The 18,694-nt window shown below is 65.6% G+C and overlaps 1 protein-coding gene across 1 annotated transcript; it reads right to left on the reverse strand.

The window, feature by feature from the left end:
* Positions 1–11,082: 11,082 nt before the first annotated feature.
* On the reverse strand, positions 11,083–15,147 carry NEU4 (neuraminidase 4). Its single transcript, XM_058301243.2, is given in 16 exon segments — positions 11,083–11,682; positions 11,715–11,861; positions 11,863–12,071; positions 12,074–12,145; positions 12,148–12,253; positions 12,255–12,296; positions 12,298–12,488; positions 12,491–12,595; positions 13,724–13,775; positions 13,777–13,875; positions 13,877–13,924; positions 13,927–13,971; positions 13,973–13,996; positions 14,087–14,140; positions 14,142–14,293; positions 15,062–15,147. Coding segments are annotated over 15 exon segments (1,851 nt in total). The 5' UTR covers positions 14,292–14,293; positions 15,062–15,147; the 3' UTR covers positions 11,083–11,175.
* Positions 15,148–18,694: the final 3,547 nt, after the last annotated feature.

Consider the following 18,694-nt stretch of genomic DNA (forward strand, 5'->3'; position numbering starts at 1 on the left):
GAGCTCTAAGGAAGGCCAGTCCTGTCCTGTGTGGGCGTCGTGGGGCTGGAGAGGGCAGGGAGACCCCTGAGGGCAGCGCTGGGCGCTGGGCCACGGCTGGTGGCAGAGGAAGCAGCACTGGCCCAGGCCTGCCCCCTCCACCAGCTCCTGACCCTGCTCACACTCACACAGCCCCCGCGTCTCCTGCTCACGCTCACACAGCCCCCAGCTCCTGCTCACACTCACACAGCCCCCACGTCTCCTGCTCACGCTCACACAGCCCCCGTGTCTCCTGCTCACACTCACACAGCCCCCAGCTCCTGCTCACGCTCACACAGCTCCCAGCTCCTGCTCACGCTCACACAGCCCCCACGTCTCCTGCTCACACTCACACAGCCCCCAGCTCCCGCTCACACTCACACAGCCCCTGTGTCTCCCGCTCACACTCACACAGCCCCGTGTCTCCTGCTCACACTCACACAGCCCCCAGCTCCCGCTCACGCTCACACAGCCCCGTGTCTCCTGCTCACACTCACACAGCCCCCAGCTCCTGCTCACGCTCACACAGCTCCCAGCTCCTGCTCACGCTCACACAGCCCCCACGTCTCCTGCTCACACTCACACAGCCCCCAGCTCCCGCTCACACTCACACAGCCCCCTTGTCTCCCGCTCACACTCACACAGCCCCCGTCTCCTGCTCACGCTCACACAGCCCCGTGTCTCCTGCTCACACTCACACAGCCCCCCACGTCTCCTGCTCACACTCACACAGCCCCCAGCTCCCACTCACACTCACACAGCCCCCGTCTCCTGCTCACGCTCACACAGCCCCGTGTCTCCTGCTCACGCTCACACAGCCCCCAGCTCCCGCTCACGCTCACACAGCCCCGTGTCTCCTGCTCACACTCACACAGCCCCAGCTCCTGCTCACACTCACACAGCCCCCAGCTCCTGCTCACACGCAGTCCCCCTCCCCAGCTCCTGACCCTGCCCACACTCACACAGGTGTCTCTGCCAAAACCACTGGCTTTAAGGGTCAGTGGGCAGCCCCCGAAAGCCCTTCCCGGGCTCTGTGCCTGGTGTCCCACAGCCTCTGACCCCAGGAGGCCATGGCACGCGCAGGGCATCTGAGGCGCAGGTGCCGTGCCTGCCCCAGCCCCTCAACTGGGTCTTTTACAGGCAGGGGCTCCCTGAGACTGGGGCAGGGCTGGTGGGTGGGCAGCGCAAGTTGCTGAGCAGTGGCCGTGGTGCAGAAGGTGGGGTGCTGCGGTGCCAGGGGACACGTGCTGGGGGCACGAGGCGCCAGGGCCCGGCGGTGCTGGGGGCACACAGTGCTGGGGTCCATGCTTGCTGGCAGCACCTGCTGCTGGGGGCACATGACACGGGCAGGTGGTGCTGGGAACATGTGATGCTGGGGGCGCACCGTGCCGGGGGTCCCACGGTGCCAGGGGTCGTGAGGTGCTGGGGGCACACGGGCCCCCCTTGAACCACAGGGTGGGCTGGCTTGCTCCCATCTCCGGAGGGCGACGGGCTGGGGGCTGTGACCTGCTCGAGCCCCTCCACGGGCGGGGCCCTGGCTGCTGCCCGAGGACACTGACGACACCTCCCGTCCAGCCCTGCCCCTCGTGCCCCCTCGCTACCCTCGTGTACCTGTGCTCCAGGGTCCTGTCCCGGGCGAGGCGAGAGGTGGGAACGCCCGCCGCCACCGCATGGTGCTGGCTGCGAGCGCCGGGTTCCGATGGGCCGGGCGCGAGGGGGAGGCTGCGGGGGCTGGCAGATGGCCCAGCCTGGAGCCCCGAAAACCCAGCGGAGTCCACGGGAAAGCCAGTGCCGGCAGCAGGAGCGCTGAGCAGCGCGAGCCAGAAGTGAGAGGCTTTGTGCCCCCGGCCCCAGGCAGGTGGAGGGGCCTCTACCCACAGCAGCAGCAGGAGAGGTGAAACGCTTGGACAGAGTTCATCGGCAGGGACAGGCCCACTGAGGGGAGCGCGGCCCAAGGCTCAGCTCTGAGGAGGGAAACCTGGCGACCAGGACAGCATCGTGACATCTTCCTAAACCAACTCAGAAATTTAACATGATCCCAATAAAAACCCACTTTTCTGGAACGAACCAAGTTAATTACAAAGTTCACAGGAAAAATAAGCTATCAAGTAACAACCAAAGCAAACATCAAAAAAAGAAAAAGAAAAAGCAGGCTACAAGAGAGTGAGGTTGATTATAACAGCAAAGGTGTGGTATGAGCACATGGAGACCCTGAAATTGGCCCACCTGTGTGTGGAAATTCAGTGTCCAGTTCAGGGGCGCCTCACACCAGCAGGGGGGAGTTTCTAGTAAGTGGTCCCGAGAAAAAGATTAAATTGGATCCATACCTTATGCCACATTCTCACATAAATCCCAAATGCAACAGGGACATAAGTGGAGAGAGAGAGAGGCGGAAGGAAGGAAAAGGATGAAAGAAAGAACGAAAAAAGGAGCCACTCAGGACATAAAGAAAATGGAAATGAGAACACACCCGTGGATGCCTGCACAGCACAGAAGCAGGGGACACCTTCCTAACCGGCTTGAAATCAAGGAGTAGTTAAAAGGTTGACTGAAAACAATTCGCAGGGCAACAAATCGTCCTAAGCAGACCGGGGGCAGCCGTGCACTACGCCGCACAAAGGGTTAACGTCCCTAGGGCACAGGGACCAGCGGGCAGGAGAAATGGCCAGGGGGCCTGCAGCCAGCTCAGCCCACAACGAGAGGATGTGCCACTTACTCAGAACGAGAGCAGAGCCCCGCGTGCAAGCGAAACTGCAGGGGCCGCCTTCTCGCCTCTCGGAGCAGCACGGGTGGTCGGGAGGCCGGGGAAGCGGGCCCGCTGGCTGCGGGGGAAGCACCCGCCTGGGAGAGCGTCGGGGGCTGCCTGGGAGAGCGTCGGGGCTGCCTCGCAAATCAGGGAGCACTTGCCCCTGGACCGTCCATCCCACCTGCAGAGACACCCATGGGTGAGAAGCGGGACGCACAGGTGCTCGCGGGCGTGGCCGGGCATGGCCGGGGCTCCCGGGCACGCCAGCGCCAGCGAGGAAGGCGGGCGCCACGGGCAGGGAGGGGGCCCCCGGGCTCGGGCTTGGAACGTCTCGGGATGCGGGGTGTGGGAGGCGCTGCCGAGAGAGGGCAGCCAGGGCAGCCCCAGGAGGGCACGGCAAGGCAGACACGAAAACGTGTTTGCTTGTGTTTGTGAGAAGACACCGTGGAAGGCTGCAAGGAGAAGCTGTGTTAAAAGATAAGCTAAGGGCTTTTTAAAAATAAATTATAAATACATTTTTAAAAAGTTGATAATCTAAGGGAGCAGGGCAAGTAGTATGGTAAGGCCAGGGGGGCACAGAGACGTCACTGACATACCTTGTTGTGTCGTGTATTTTGGAATCGAGATGTTGTTACACAATCAAAAAAAAAATTAAATCCAAAAGAAAGCAAAACTAAACATTTTAAACATTTATTCTTTAGGGCAGTTGTTGGTTTACAGAACAATCATGCAGAAAGTTCAGAGTTCCCTGCAGCTCGCCCCCCACACACTGCTGTGCTTATTAATGTTTGCGCTGGTGTGTTGCGTGTGTTAAAATTGATGAACCAGTATTACTACAGTTATGTGATTAACTAAAGTCCACAGCTGACATTAGGGTTCAGTCTTGGTGCTGTACAGTTCTATAGCTTTCTTTTTTTATTGTGGTAACATACATGTAGCTTTAAATTTCTCATTTAACCCACTTTTGTATATACACTCAACAAACTGAAATAAACAGATATCAAGTTAACTGTGTATCACCTTGGAGGCACAGCAGGCAGAGAAAACAATGTTTCCAATTGGACTTAGAAGGATTTGACTTTAAAGAACTGAAAGGAAAAAAAAGAGCTGAAAGAACTGCCCCCTCTTAACTTTCATTTAGTAGAGTAGTAATATGTTAGTAAAAAATGTGGGTATTGATACTTTGAAACTATTAAATGCACATTGTAAAATATAAAAATAATTTTGTTTATATCAGGAAAAAAGGTGTTTCTTGCATGAGTAAATATAAAACTCAAAAGTTAAAAACAACAACTGTGATCTTCTATTGAGATTACAAATGTGGGATTCATTCTTTCTAAAACGTGCATTTCCTAGCACACCCCACTGCAGAGGGCTGGAAGCACTGACAAGCCCAGCACCGGCTACTACAAGAGCTCCCGCCCCTTCAAAAGGAAACAGGGCTCCTTGGGCGGATGGCTGGTCCAGAGCACGGAGGCAAGGAAGTGGCCGGAGGCTGGCCGACGGCGTTGGCAGCCAAGATGCCTTCCGTGGCTCAGGGGGTGAGCCGTGGGCCAGCGGCAGTGGGTCAGGAAAGGACGTGGAGGAACCCGAAACCTCGTGCCAAGCTAGAGGAGCCGGGCGATTCCAAGGCTGCGACGCTCTGGAGGAGGCAAAAGTACAGCAGGAGGGAAAAGACCAGTGGTTTGGGGGATGAGGAGGGGCACCTGGGCATGTTTAGGGCGCCGAAACTTTTCTGTAGGGAGTGGAGCGGCTGGACACGTGGCATTGGGGAATTGCCAAAACCTGAGGAGGTGCCGCCCCGCGTGCTGCAGGTGCTGGCGGGCGCTGTGTGGGTCCTGGCCCTTCGGTGGTGACAAATGTCCTGCACCCGCACTGGTGTGCTCGCGGGACCAGACGAGGGCTCGGGGGCAGCATGGGGGCGTAATGGGGCCCCTGCCCTTTCACCTGGAAACGCAAAGCGGCTCTAAAAAGCAAGGCTATTCCTGACAGAAGATGGGCCTGGGGCCTCGCGGACACTGAGACGCCCACGTGGGCTGACTCGCGGGGAGCCTGAGCTCACGCCTGCAAAAGGAAGGGGAGAGGAGCAGGCCGAGTCAGCACGGCCGCCTTCCCGCCTTCCCGGCAGGGCCGCCGCAGCCGCGCCTGCTTCCTCCCCCCGCCCCGGCCTGTGGCCGCCGCGCCCGCCAGCTGCAGCTGCTCACGGCACCCCGGAGGCCGCGTGGGGGGTCTCTGGGCCCCTCGCCCGGGGAAGGGATGGACGCCGCCCGGAGGAGGGGGCCGCCTCCCTCTGCCGCCCCTCCCCGGGCCGCCCGGACCCGACTCCCGCCGCTCTCTGCCCGCTGGCCCCGGCACCCCGGCTGCCCGGCCGACGGGCCCCCAGAAGCCACGGCCCCGGGCTGGGAGCCGCACAGGGGGCCTGGTGCCCCCCACAGGTCGGGACTCCCCATGGGCCCCCACAGGCTGCACTTCCCCAACACGGGTGGACAGAGCTTGCCCACACGGCCAGGCTGCTGTCCCCTGGGCACCCAGCTGCCCCGTCGTGGAGCTCGGGGACTCCCAGGGGAGAGCGGGGCGGCGGAGAAGGGCTCCGGGGGGTCCCTCACCTCAGCGGCAGCTCCGCCTCCTCCACGGGCAGCCCCCAGTCCCTGCCTCTGCTGAGACCTCCGGCCACACAGTGGGTGCCCGGCCGTCCACGCCCCATTAGCGCCCAGGGCCCTTCCAGTGGGTTCCGGCAGTGCAGCCTAGATGCAGACCCCAGCCCGCCTGGGCCCCGGGCGCCTCCCCCTCCTCTCTCCACTCAGGGGCTTTGGCAGCCCCCGGGGGCCCTCCCCCCGCACACACCCGTGTGCCTCCAGGGCTGGGCTTGCTGGGGCCCCGGTGCCCCTCAGGGGCCTGGGGCCCCTGCTCTCGCCTCCCCTCGCAGCAGGGTGGCAGCATCTCTGAACAGCCCCTGCACCCACTCCCTCGTCCCAGCCACCCGGCATCACTCGTGCTTCTGCACACCGCCCCTCCCCCAACGCGGCCCACACTCTTTAGGGGGGCTGCTGGTCCTCGGTCCAAGGGGCGGTGTGGATACAAGAGCAGCCCCTCTGGGGTTCAGCTGGAGCTGACCAAGCCACTCGGTGCCCAGTGCTCCCCGGAATGGCCTGGGACCCAGCTCAAGCAGATGAGGCGTAGGAAGCAGGCAGAGCTTTCCTCAACGTCCGAGGGCGCCCAGCCATCGGCCCTGTGCTCCCGAACGCTGCTGGGTCCCGACGGCGGGTCTGGGACCCAGCTCCCAGCTGGAAACAAAGCCAGCTCAGGATGAGAAGGCAGAGCCGCGGAGCTGGAGCCCTGAGCAAGCCGTGCCTGAACGCCGCCCCAGAGCCTGGCTTCCCCAAGGTGCAGCCCAAGGCCTGCGCCAGTCTTGACATGCCACCCCCTGCCCCCTGTAGCTCCTCCTGGGCCCCCAGCCCTGGCCTGGGCCCCACGGCTTCCCCTCCTATGCGAGCACAGCCATAGAACAGATCTGTGCTCCCAGCTCCAGCCTCGTGCGCAGTGCCTCCCTGACCCCTCCTGGCCCAGGACCCCGGTCACCCCAACTCATGTTTCTGCAAACTTGGTCTAGTCCAGCATTTTCTGGAACGGCCCCGCTGGCCACCACCCATGTCTCAGCTCAGAACCCAGGATCATCTGTGACTTTCTCTCGGGAAGGGTGGCGATCGGACATGGGCGGCCCCCAGCCCCCAGGTGCCCGCGGCTCAGGTGACCCGGCGGCCCTCCGTGGAGCTCGGGGGAGCGCGGGCTGTGGGGACCCTCCTGGGGCAGCCCCGAGGCAGCACAGCCGGCACAGGAGCTCACCCCAACTGCCCCTCACAGCCTCGCCCATCACCGGGGGCTCCTGCCTTCTCCCCTTGCCCCCCGCCGTGGACGAGGCGGTGGGCAGGGGCGAGGACCCCGGAGGCGCGGGGGCGGCTGAGCGCATGAAAGCAGTGGAAAGTCGTTGTCACCTCCCCACAGCCCTGCCGTCTGCTGCCGCCTCCCCTTATCTGATCCCCAGGAGGCCAGGGCTGGCAGAGGCACCGTCCCCAGCCCACCCCCCCGCGGCACCCGCTGCCCTCGGTTGCTACGGGGGCAGCGGCTGGTGGGGGGTGGGCTGCCAGGATGTACCATGAGCCTTCCAGCTTCTCAGCCTGCCAATCAGGCCTCTTTTTCTTGTCTTATTCAATTTTGATTTTTTTTTTTGAACTTACACATACACAACTCACAGTTTCTCCTTTCAGCTGCTTTGAGGTGTACAATTCAGAGGTGTTGATTACTTTCACCACACTGCACAGCCCTCACCGCCATCCGCTACCAAAGCTTTCCATCCCCCGAGAGAAACTGCACCCGTTCAGCATTAGCTCCCCTTCACGCCCCCACCCGTCCCCGGTCGGCTGCGCTCCCTGCTAAGCGTGCATCTAGTTATCTCAGATCCGTGAGAGCCTACGGCGTTTGTCCTCTCCTCAAGGTCCACCCAGGTTGTCACAGGAACAGAACTTCGGTCCCGTCTGACAGCCGTCGTGTGGCCAGAGCACGCTGGGTTTTTCCGGTCCTCTGTTGATGGGCGCTTGGGTTGCTTCCACCTTTTGGCTTTTGCCAAGAGTGTGGCTGTGCACATCCGTGCGCAAACTCCCAGCCCCTGCTCTCAGTCTTTTTCTGTCTACACCTCGGAATGGGATTGCCAGGTCATAGGTCATTTAACTTTCCTTTTTTTTTTTTTTTTGGTCTTTTTTTTTAAATGTTACATTCAAAAACTATGAGGTCCCCATATGCCCCCCCACACCCCTCACCCCACTCCTCCCGTAACCACTCTATCTAACTTTCTGAGGAACCACCAGCCTGTTTCACGCAGCAGCTCGCCAGGGTACATTCCCACAACCACAGGCAGGCGCCTTCCCCCTGCACACCCTCGCCAGTGCTCCTCTGCACGAGGGGGTCCAGTTTTCCCAGCACCATTTATTGAAGAAACGCCTCTTTCCCCACCAAGCAGACTTGGCGCCAAAAGTCCACTGGCCACGGGCGTGAGGCTTCACCTGACCCTCAGTTCTAGTCTCTGGGTCCATATGTCTAATCTTGTGCCAATTCCACACTGCTTTGATTACTGTGGCTTTATCCCAAGATTTGAAATCAAGAAATGTGAGTCTCCCAACTTTGTTTGTTTGTTTTTTTCAAGACAGTTTTGACTCTTTGGGGCATCTGGTCTTTCCATGTGAATGGATGACTGACTTTTCCAGGCAATTACTTAAAATAAATGAGTTAGGATGACAAGTATTAGAAGAGTCTGCTTTAGCTGATTAAAGTAAGAATTCAGAACCGTTGTAATTTTTTAATTAAATCAAGTGAAAACATTAAGAGAATGGACTTGGAAACCCACTGAATGGGCTGCAATGTAGTTTCTACCACTTGGAAGCCGTGAAAAGAGTAACAAATTTCCCAGCCTCAATTTCCACATTTGGAAAATGGAAATTAAAATCTATGTCACAGGGGTTTTACTTTTTATTAAAGAGAATGAAACATATAAAACTTGTACATAAAAGAAAGCTCACATGGCTGTTTAATCCTTTCCTCTCCTGCACGCACACACACACAAAATGAAGCAAAATGTCAAAATATATCTTCTGACAGAATAACCCCAGCTGATGAAACAGACCAAATAAAAAATTAGATAAATGGCAGAAAAGTCAAGAGATACTAACACGAGTGAAGAGCTGGAGGGAGGAAGGATGGAGGACACAGGGCCGGTGGCAGGAGGCCGGCATCCCCCCGACTGGGCGCGTCCAGCCCCCCCAGCCCTGGCACTCAGAAGCCTACGCCAGGCCAGCAGGGTGCTGCCTCTGCATCCGGGGTCCGTCTCGCCCCCGCTCCCAGGGCACCCATCTTCCTCGGCTCGTGGCCCCCCCTCGGTCCTCAGAGCCCACCGCAGGGTCTTCTCTGCCCGCTGACCACCTGCCTCCAACTTGAGGGCCCTCGTGCTTGGGCCCGGCCAGGCACCCCCACGGTGCTTCTCTCAGCTGCACCTGCAGGACCCCTTTGCCACGGGAGCGCCCCTGCGCGGGTCCCGGCATGGCACGGCGTCTCCAGGGACGCGTTCTGCACACACACCACACCTGTTTGCATTTTCCCGGGCCCTTGCTGGCCTGTAGGAAGCGGTGGAAAGCGAGAGGAGCACGGCTGGAAGGCGCAGGGCGGCCACGACCCTCCGGCAGCACCTCCCGCGGCAGGCCCCGGCTTGCTGCCTGAGCTTGGCACACCTGGCCGGGCCTGCTGGGCAGGGGCCACGGGGGCACCCAGGTGTGGGACAGCCAAACTTGGGGGGCTGAGAGGAAGAGGAGGAACCTGGTTTCTGCGGCGCTCGAGGCAGCCTGGGGGGGTCGGGGCTCGACAGGGGAGCTGGGTGCCCACCATCGAGGAGCAGCTCCTGGGGGTGACCAGGCCGGGGCTCACCAGGGGAACCGGGGTCACTGGAGGCAAGCTGGACGGCTCATTTCTCCCAGGGCCAGGGACCCCAGAACACAGGCGGGGTGCACAGGACCTGTGGGCAGAGGCCCAGCAAGGCCAGCCCCAGGACGAGCAGCGGGCCTAGCTGGGGAGCCCCTGCCCCTGACACCAGCAAGCACCCCCCTTGGGGACCAGCCAGAGCAAGTGCAGGTGGCAGGATGGGAGTGGGAGGGTGGGAGGGCCCAGGCGGCCGCCATCCTGGACCACACGCTCCACTCCCTGCCTTCGTGGGTCGTCCCCAGGGAGACGCTCCCTTCGGGCTCAGGGAAGGGCTGCCCAGGCCCCAGCTGGCCTGCCAAGCCCACAAGGAGGCGGCTCAGGAGCCTTAGGTGCCAGTGGGGGGCTTGCTGGGGTGGACCCTGCCAGGGGAAGGGCTGGCTGGACCCCCTGGGGGCTGTGCTGGCTGGACCCCCGGGGAGGGAGCAGCTGCCCCCTGCGTGCTGAGGGCCCTGCCCGTCCCTCTGCAGGAAGAGGGGTGAGGGCTCCGCTCTGTTGCCGCCTCAGCTGCTTCCGAGGCTGCTGTGCCGCTGCGGCGTGTGGGCAGACTGCCGGACCGCGGAGGAAGGAAGCTGGGCCAGCCGCCCGGGGCTGCCGGAACCAAGCGGCGCAGGCGGGGCTACTCCCGCTCGTCCTGGAGCCCCGTGCGGGGCGGGCCCCCTCCAGCTCTGCGGCCCCCGCCTCGGCTCCAGCCCCCCGTCTGTCTGACAAGGCCACCCTAAACCAAGGCCTCACCTCAAGATCAGTCGTCTGTGGAGACCCTATTTCCAAAGAAGGTCGCGTTCTGGTGGCCGCGGCTTTGGGGCGGCTTCCCACCCTCTACAGGGGAGGGGGCTCAGCAGCTGGGAGCCGGTGGTCTTTGGAACCCTTGCCCCAGCCCCCACTGCTCTCTTTGGTTTAGATTTGAAAGCAGACAAATGGCCCCGAAGTCTCTCACGAGCCCCCCGCCGGGGTTCTCTCCTCTGCAGGTGCTGTGTGGCGGGGGCCTCCAGGGAAAGCACGGATGCTCAGCCCCAGGGCTGCCCTGTCCCTCTGCCCTGCCAGCAGGGACCCTCAGTGGGACCCCCTCCCTGAGCCCTGCGTGCAGGTGACTGGGGGTTGTCCTGCTCCCTTGGGGGCGGGCTATCCCTCCCACGGACCCTCGGGGTCCCCAAGCCTTCCAGGGCACCCCTCAATGTTGGGACCTGATACTTCCTGGAACCCAGCCTCGGAGGTGACCAGAACGGGAGCCAGGACACCCCACAGCAGCGTGTCGACATGGCTCACCCCGGGAGAGCTGGCCCGGCCAGAGCGCTCCCCGGGAGCAAACGGCGCCCCGCTTGTTTAGAACCCCCCGCCGGGGGGCCGGAAGCGTGTGCAGCAACCTAGGGGCGCCTGTGCTGAAGTGCTGCGCTGGAGGGAGAAGCTCAACAGGGACCCCAAAGGAGGGCGAGCGAAGGGTCCGGGCGGGTCGCTCTTCTACGTTTTCCAAATTTTCTACAACGTGCAGATTTTATTTTTATAATCAGAAACAGAGACTTTAGAAAAGAGGAGATCGCGGTCAGGTGGGCATGTGCGTGCAGGTCGGAGGCTGCGTCCAGCCGCTCTGGCACCAGCAGCGTCTGCCCCTCCAGCCCGGGGCTCAGAGGCCAGCGGGCCCCGCCCCCTCAAGCCCCAGACCCCCTGAGGTTGTGGAGGAGGCGGGGCCTGGCCCGGAACCCCGCCCCACGCCCCACGCCCTGGCGTCTGGACAGAGACCCCCAAGGGGGAGAGGTGCCCCGGTGAGACTCGGGGGCCGGGCGGGGTGGGCCACGGCCGTGGGCTGTACCTCTGGGTGCCCTCCCTGGAGCTTTGACAAAAAAGAGAGGAGGAAACGCTGCCGGGGACGTGGATGAGCGTCCCCGAAGCAGAAGTCAGGAGAGCAAGGGGCAGAAGGCTCCAGGGACACCGGGGTGCACCCTGCACCGGGTGGGGTGGTGGTCACCTGAAGGTCCAGGTCCACAGGGGGTCTGGGGAAGGCACCCCTCCCCGGGGGCTACGTGCCCCCTCCTGGAAGATCCGGCCTTGCACCACGAAGGCATCGGGCCTGAGTGCTCCTTGTAGGGGACAGGGTCCTTCACGGACCCCCTGTGCCTCTCCTCGAGAGGACCACGACAGGGCCGAGGGCGCTCAGAGGGCCAGGAGCCCCGGCACGAGCCCCTCCCGATCAGCGCCCAGCCCCCCAGCCCGGCCACCGCCTCGGGGTATCCCCCCCATCCCAGGGCACTGCTTGCAGCTCGGCCCCCTCCTGGGGTGCCCTGGCCATCAGGAGGGCAGGCAGCGCCCCCGAGCCTTCCCACTGCGGCCGCGCGGCGGCTCGGGCTCGGCCCCGGAGGGATGTTCCGCAGGAGCTCGCTCAGGGAGAAGAGGCTGAAGGAGACCTCCTCGTACGAGAGAAGAGGCTGAAGGAGACCTCCTCGTACGACACCCGGGACCCGCTCTCGTAGAGGCAGGCGAAGGCCAGGGGCGGCGCGCCCGCGGACAGGGGCGCGATGGGCGCCAGATCCGAGTAGCCGCTGGGCCCCTGGTGGATCACCCAGGGCTCTGTCCAGCTGTGGGGGGTCCAGGGGTGCCCGGTTCAGGTAGACCCCCATGTGCAGGCGAGCCCGGCGCCCCGCTGGGTGGGAGTACAACAGCCACGTGGGGCTCGGAGGCGCAGCAGCAGGGGGCGCAGGGAGCGCCAGGGTCGAGGGCCCCCATGTCCCTGCTGGGTCCAGGCTCCCCCTGGGCCGTCCTCACAGCCTGGCCCCCCCAGGGTCCCCTGCTGGCAGAAGGACCCGCCGGGCAGCTCGATCCCACAGGCGCTCCCCGTGCCCTCCTCTGGAGGCTCCTGGGCTCCAGGACAAGGGCGGGGAAGGGGTGGGGTGCTCCGCGGCTGGCCGGAGGGAGGAGGCCGGGGAAGCCCACGACGCTGCCCTGGCAGCCGCCGCGGGCAGTCTCAGCCAGGGCGGGGGATGAGCTGCCCCTGCAGGAAGGACGCACCCTCGTCGGGACTTGAGCGCCTGCACGCGGTGGCCCAGGGGGCTGCGGGCATTGCAGTAGAGAATGGAGCTGCCCTGCCCGTCCTCCACCTCGGCCAGCTGGCACTCGCCTGAACGCAGGCCGGGCGCGAGGCCCCCGTGATGCCAGCTGAGGCCATGGTCATCGCTGTAGAAGGCAAAGGCGCGGGGCGTGGTCCTGCAGAGCCGCCGAAGCACTCCCGCCGGTCCACGTGGTAGGTGTAGGCAGGCACCAGGAGCCGGCCCGAGCGCAGCTGCACGCCGTGGCCTGGGCCCACGGCAAACGTGGCCCAGTCTAGGGAGGGGGTGGGTGAAGTCAGAGCCATGGGCCCTGAGAAAGAACGGAGGCCCAAGGCCACTACCCCCTGTGCCCACCCCCCACACGACCCATTCTGCTGCCCAGAAGTGCCTGGTGTCCTTTCCTCATGGTCCAAGCAGGCTGCTCTGGCCACCATTAGCAAGCGCAGGACCAGGGGCTGCCCCTCAGCCAGGGTTCTCTGCGTGGAGCAGGCAGTGCAAGCCGAGGGCCCCTGGCGGCCCAGAGCCAAGCACAGCCCAGCTGCAGTGCAGGGGGCAGGGAGGCAGAGAGGGTGAAGCTAGCCCACAGGCCAGCGCTCAGGGACAGGGTCTGGGGACAGCCCACAGGCCAGCGCTCAGGGACAGGGTCTGGGGACAGCCCACAGGGCCAGCGCTCAGGGACAGGGTCTGGGGACAGCCCACAGGCCAGCTCTCAGGGACAGGGTCTGGGGACAGCCCACAGGCCAGCGCTCAGGGACAGGGTCGTGGGGACAGCCCACAGGCCAGCTCTCAGGGACAGGGTCTTGGGGACAGCCCACAGGCCAGCTCTCAGGGACAGGGTCTGGGGACAGCCCACAGGCCAGCTCTCAGGGACAGGGTCTGGGGACAGCCCACAGGCCAGCTCTCAGGGACAGGGTCGGCATCCATGTCCCAAGGTGGGTGGCCCCCGAGAAGGACATTGGGTAGCCAGGCCCCCTGGGGCAGGCAGTAGGACAGGAGGGGATGCCCTGAGCTTTGTGCTGGGCCCTCATGGGCAGGGGTGAGGAGAGGAGGTGGTAGAGGAGGGTGGGGAGCGGCAGTGGAGGTTGAGGGCTAAGAGGCCGCTGTCCTTTGCAAACAAAGCAGCAAGTCCAGGCAGGTGAGGGAGAGCTGCAGGTGGGACAGTGGCAGCCGGGCCCAGCCTGCCAGGGCTCAGGGCAAGCGGCCACAGCCGGTGCTGTGCCAGGACTGGGGCCGACCGGGGGTGCCAGAGGGGTCCTGGGCTCACACGGCGGGTGGTCACCCAGGGCTGAAGCTCGGCCAGGGGCAGAGCCACAAGTGTCCAGCCCAGGGGGGCCCTTGCCAGGCCCACGTGGACCCACGATCAGGGAGCAGTCCGGAGCCCCCCGCCCGGCCGCCCACCTACCCTGCTCGGCGCTGCCCACCGCCTCCTCGGTGAGGTCCGCGGCGCCGCCCAGGTGAGGCCGCCGCGTCGCGGTCGGTCGGACTGGTCACGCAGCAGAGGCGCGCGGCGTTCCTGCCGGTGGCCACCTGCACGGCCTCGGGGGTGCGGCCCCGGCACGGCGATGAAGAAGAGGAAGACGGTGCCGGTGTGCGCGCAGGTCGTGCACGGGGGCAGGGGTTCATGGAGCGGTGCTCCTCCAGCGCGGCCGAGGGCCAGCACGCGCGTGCCGCCCCACTGCGGGGGCAAGGGCCGTGGGCCGCGCGCCGGGCACCCGCCGGGGCCGCCCCCGCCCCCGCGCCCCGGGGCCGCGCGCCGGCCGCTCACCCGCACGGCGCCCCCCGCCAGGGCGCCCCTGCGCAGCACCAGGCGGTGCGCGTGCGCTGTCGTCGGGGCTGAGGCGCTGCTCGGCGAAGGCCAGCAGGTGTGGGCGCGGGGGGCACCAGCGAGCAGCGCGGGGCACGCGGTAGGTCAGGCCGCTCCGCTCGCGCTCGAAGAGCACCGTCCGCGCCGGCTCGCGCGGGGCGTCCATGCCTGCGGGGCGCACGCGGTCAGCGGCCAGGCGGAGCCCCGCGGCACAGCCCCCCGCACCCCCCACCCTCCAACCCCACCAATTCCCCACTCCCACTCCCCATCCTCCCCACCCCCATTATCCCGCCCCATCCCATCACCTCGCCCCTACCTCCCCACACCCCCACTCTCCACCCCATCCCCCACCCTCCCCACACCCTGGCCAAAGCCCCTCACCCTCCAACCTCCCCCTCACCCCTACCCACATATCCCCCACCACCCATCCCCCCCGGGCCCCCCCCAAGGGGGCCTGAGGGGGAGCCCAGCAGATGCAGACGGCCCGCCCACCTCACCCCGGGTCCAGGACAGCCCCTCGGGAGCCACCCCGTCCCCGCAGCACTGCGTGCCTGGCTGCAGACTCAGGGTGTGGCTCCCCGAGACCCCAGGACCTCCCCCCCGGGGTCCTCAACGAATCGCTCCCGGGAGCCGCCTCCCCAGAACCAGCTCAGAGCAGAGGGGGGGCAGAAAGGGAAAGCGTGGCACGGGGGAGCCCAGGACCCTGTGCCCACCATGGGGCCAAGGTCCCTGAGGGGCTGGGAGGGGCCGGGGGAGCCTGACGGCTGGGGGAGGGGGGAGCGGCAGGAGTGCGGGCAAAGTTCCAGAAGAGTCCGTGGAGAGCAGTGGGGGGTAGGGTAGCATGGGGGGGCCTGGGCAGAAACATGGCCTCTCCCCGGGCACCTCCCAGTGCCCCCCCACATGCAGCTACACCCCAGCTCCACACTGGTCCCTCACCAACAGCCGGTAGCCCCCAGGCAGGGGCTCCTGGGCCAGCAGGTGGCTGAGGAGCTTTGTGGCTGGAGCCTCCTCCCTGGAGCCGCTGCGTGTCTCACTCCTGCCTGCAAGGCCCCCCCACCTGATGTCCACACAGGAGCTGGAGCCCCCCGTGCCCAAGCACGGCCTGCTGGGAAGACACACCCCTGGCGCCAGAGCGCAGGCGCCCAGCAAGGCCCCGGGCGCTGGGGGACCCCTGGCTCTGATCTGCAGCGCCCAACTGGGGGTGCACACGCTCACACCCAGCCCCGAGGCTGGCAGAGGGGCCCCGGGTGGCTGTCACGGGGGCAGCGGGCCACAGGCGGAGGCGCCCACCAAGCAGGACGGCACAGCAGCTGGAGCCCTGGAGGCGGGCCTGGCCCTGTGGGGTCACAAGGCGGACAGGGAGGCCCCAGCATCGCCCAGCAGGGACAGGACCCGGCTCCAGCACCACTGCCCACCCACAAGGCCCGGACACCCCAGGTGGCGTGGCCGCGCAGAGGAGGGGAGCGAGCCGAGAGAATGGACCAAAGGAGAAGCAGGCACAAAACGTGGGGTGCTGGCCTGGTCAGGCCCCCACGCCGAGGCCCCGCCGAGCACCTCCGCAGGCTCCCCCGCCCGGCCGTCCTGCCCCTGGGGCCTCTGGGCCCGCACCCAGGCCCCTCCCTGCCGCCCCCCACCGCGCCTCCAGCGTCCGCCAGCAGCTTCCCATCCCGGGGAGGGCACCTGCAGCCCGAGGGGACTGTGCCAGCCTGGGGGCAGGTGCTGGCACTGCGTGGCCGTCCGGCTGGCCGGGCACAAGCAGGACATTGTCTGCACGTGGCCGAAACCCGGGCCCTGCCCAGAGGCCGGGGCTCGAGGGCCAGCTGGTCAGGGACCCCTGCTGGGACACAGCGGCGCGCGGAGGGCAAGGCCGCGAGACTCCACGTCCCTCCAGGGCCAGGCCCCCGTGTCCGCAGGCTCCGGGGGCCCCTTCGGGCTCTGCCACTTGAGCGTAGGTGCGGAGAGGCCCCCTGGCTTCCGGCCCGCCCACGGGGCTGAACTCAGCAGGTTCGGGCGTTCGCTGGACCGCAGCGTGGGCCTCTTGGAGAACGCCGGGTGCTGTGGCCTGTTCACTGTGACCTCAGGCCTCGGCGACAGCAACACTGAGCCCGCCCCTGCAGCACCGACCCTCCCCGCCAGGCCGCCCCGCGCTCTGATGCTCGGAGGAGCCACTTGGCGGGATCCCTGTGCCCCACAGAGGAGGAAACTGAGGCCGGGAGGGGATGGACCCCCAGGGGGCGCTGGTCCCGGGCGGGGGCCTCTGTGCCCCAGCGGGACCCCCGAGGCGTGTCCCCCACCACAGCCCACCCTGCCCTCAGCCCTGGGACCCCGCAGCAGCCCCAGGCCAGACACACGTACACACGTGCAGGGCTTTGCACACACGTGCACACCACACACAGGCGTGCACACTCACATGCACACACATGCACCTCCACACTCACATACACCCCCACACACCCCCACCTACATCTCCACACTCGTGGACTCCTATACACACATGTACAGGTTTTGCACACGTGTGCACACACCACACAGACGTACACACTCACTGTGCACACACATACACTCTCACACACCCACATACAACACCACGCCCCCCCCACCTACATAGCCACACTCGTGGACTCCTGTACATGCCACACACACGCTAACACACATGCACACACCACACAGGTGCGCGTTTGCACACTTGCGCACACTCATGCACACTCCCCCTCCAGCCACCGAGCCCCTTGTCCCTTGGCTGGTCACCAAGGTGCAGCGGGTGCGTTTAGAGACAGGCAGGGGCGTCGCACAGGCATGGGGCGGACAGCGCGGAGGCGCGGGCGAGGGCGCGCGGAAGGGTGGGGGCCGCGGGCGCCTGCAGTCACCTCAGGTGGGGTCTCCTTCGTCCAGCCTGTGTCCTCAGCCCTCCCAGTGGCGAGTGTCACCTGCAGGCCGTCGGCAGGAAGCCAGGGCAGGCATGGGGTGGGGGCCCCGCTTCAGGGCCTACACTTGCCCCCAGGTCCGCGGCCTCACCGCCCCCCCGTTGGGGTCCTGCTGCAGAAGCGTTAGCTGCGGGCCCAGGTCCGTGTGGCCCAGCCCTCATTCTGAAGGTGAGGTGCTGTCCCGGGGACTCCCACCACCCCAAAGAGCGGCAGCCCATGAGCACCCCCGTGGAGGGGCACGGGACCCGGGGCTGCGAGGGGTCCTCACCAGCTGCGGTGGAGGCCGTGCCTGCCGCTGCTCTGGTCCTGGGCGGTCCGCACCGCCTGGCTGGACCCCCCAGGCAAGGAGGGACAAGGGCCCCACTGTCTGGGGCAGCTGGCGGGGGTGGGGTGGGGTGGGGGGGTCTGGCCGAGGCCAGGGCTGCGGCAGGAAGGGCGAGCCCCTGCAGAGCCAACCCCCGCACCCTCGGCCCCCCCGCTGTCTCCTGCGCCCGAGGGGCTGCCTGGCCCTGCCCCTCGCTGCCCCTGGCCTGGGCGGACACTCGGGGCCCTCGAGGTTCGGGCTGAGGGAGGCGCAGCCCCTGACGTGTGTCCCCCGTCTCTGCGGCTCTGCGCTCTCTGACCGTGAGAGCTCGGGCTAGACTGGCCCAGAGGACAAAGGAGCCGCCCGGCTTGGCTTTCTCTGAACCCTAGCAGGACCTGCTGGTGGGACGGGGCTTCTCCTTACCCCTCCAGCCGGGGACTCCCCTGCCCCTCTCTTCGGCTGAGCCCAGGGGCACCCCCACTGCAAGGGGGTGGAAGCACTGCCCCGCCGGGCACCCCCTGCAGCTGGGAACCAAGTGGAACGCGGCCGCCCAGAGTACCCCGGCCAGGTGGGCACATGGGGCTCCCTTCCCTCCCCTCCCCCTCCTCCTGCAACCCACTCACCCCTCCACCTCTTCCCCTCATCTTCCTCCCCCTCCCCTTCCTCCCCTCCTCCCCCTTTCTGCAGCCCACCCACCCCTCCACCTCTTCCCCCCTCCCCTTCCCCCTCCTCCCCCCTCCCTGCAGCCCTCCTCTCTCCCTCCTCCTGCAACCCACCCACCCTCCACCTCTTTCCCCTCCTTTTCCCTCCCCCTCCCTCTCTCTGCAGCCCACCCACCCCCCTCATCTCTTCCCCCCTCCCCTTCCTTCCCCTCCTCCCCCTCACTGTAACCCTTCCCTCCCCCTCCCCCTGCAGCCCACCCACCCCTCCACCTCTTCCCCCTCCTCTTCCTCCCCTCCTCCCCCCTCTGCAGCCCACCTACCCCCTCCACCTCTTCCCCCTTTTCTTCCTCCCCTCCCCTTCCCCCTGCAACCCACCCACCCCTCCGCCTCTTCCCCCTCCTCTTCCTCCCCTCCTCCCCCCTCTCTGCAGCCCACCCACCCCTCCACCTCTTTCCCCACCCCTCCCGTCCCCTCCCCCTCCTCCCCAGCCTGGAAGGACAGAGCAGCCTCGTGACAGGAGGTGGCCCAGGAGGCCCAGAGCGGGTGAGCTGACCTGGGGGAAGGGAGTGAGGCCAGGCTGGGCAAAGGGGGCAAGGCAGCCCCTTCCTCCCAGGGGTCGTGCCCCCAGCCAGGCCCAGAGCTGGCCCTTGAGACCCTCAGAGGTGCCCCAGTCCTCAGC

This window comes from Dasypus novemcinctus, chromosome 7 (assembly GCF_030445035.2).
Source record: "Dasypus novemcinctus isolate mDasNov1 chromosome 7, mDasNov1.1.hap2, whole genome shotgun sequence".
NCBI classification, from domain to species: domain Eukaryota; kingdom Metazoa; phylum Chordata; class Mammalia; order Cingulata; family Dasypodidae; genus Dasypus; species Dasypus novemcinctus.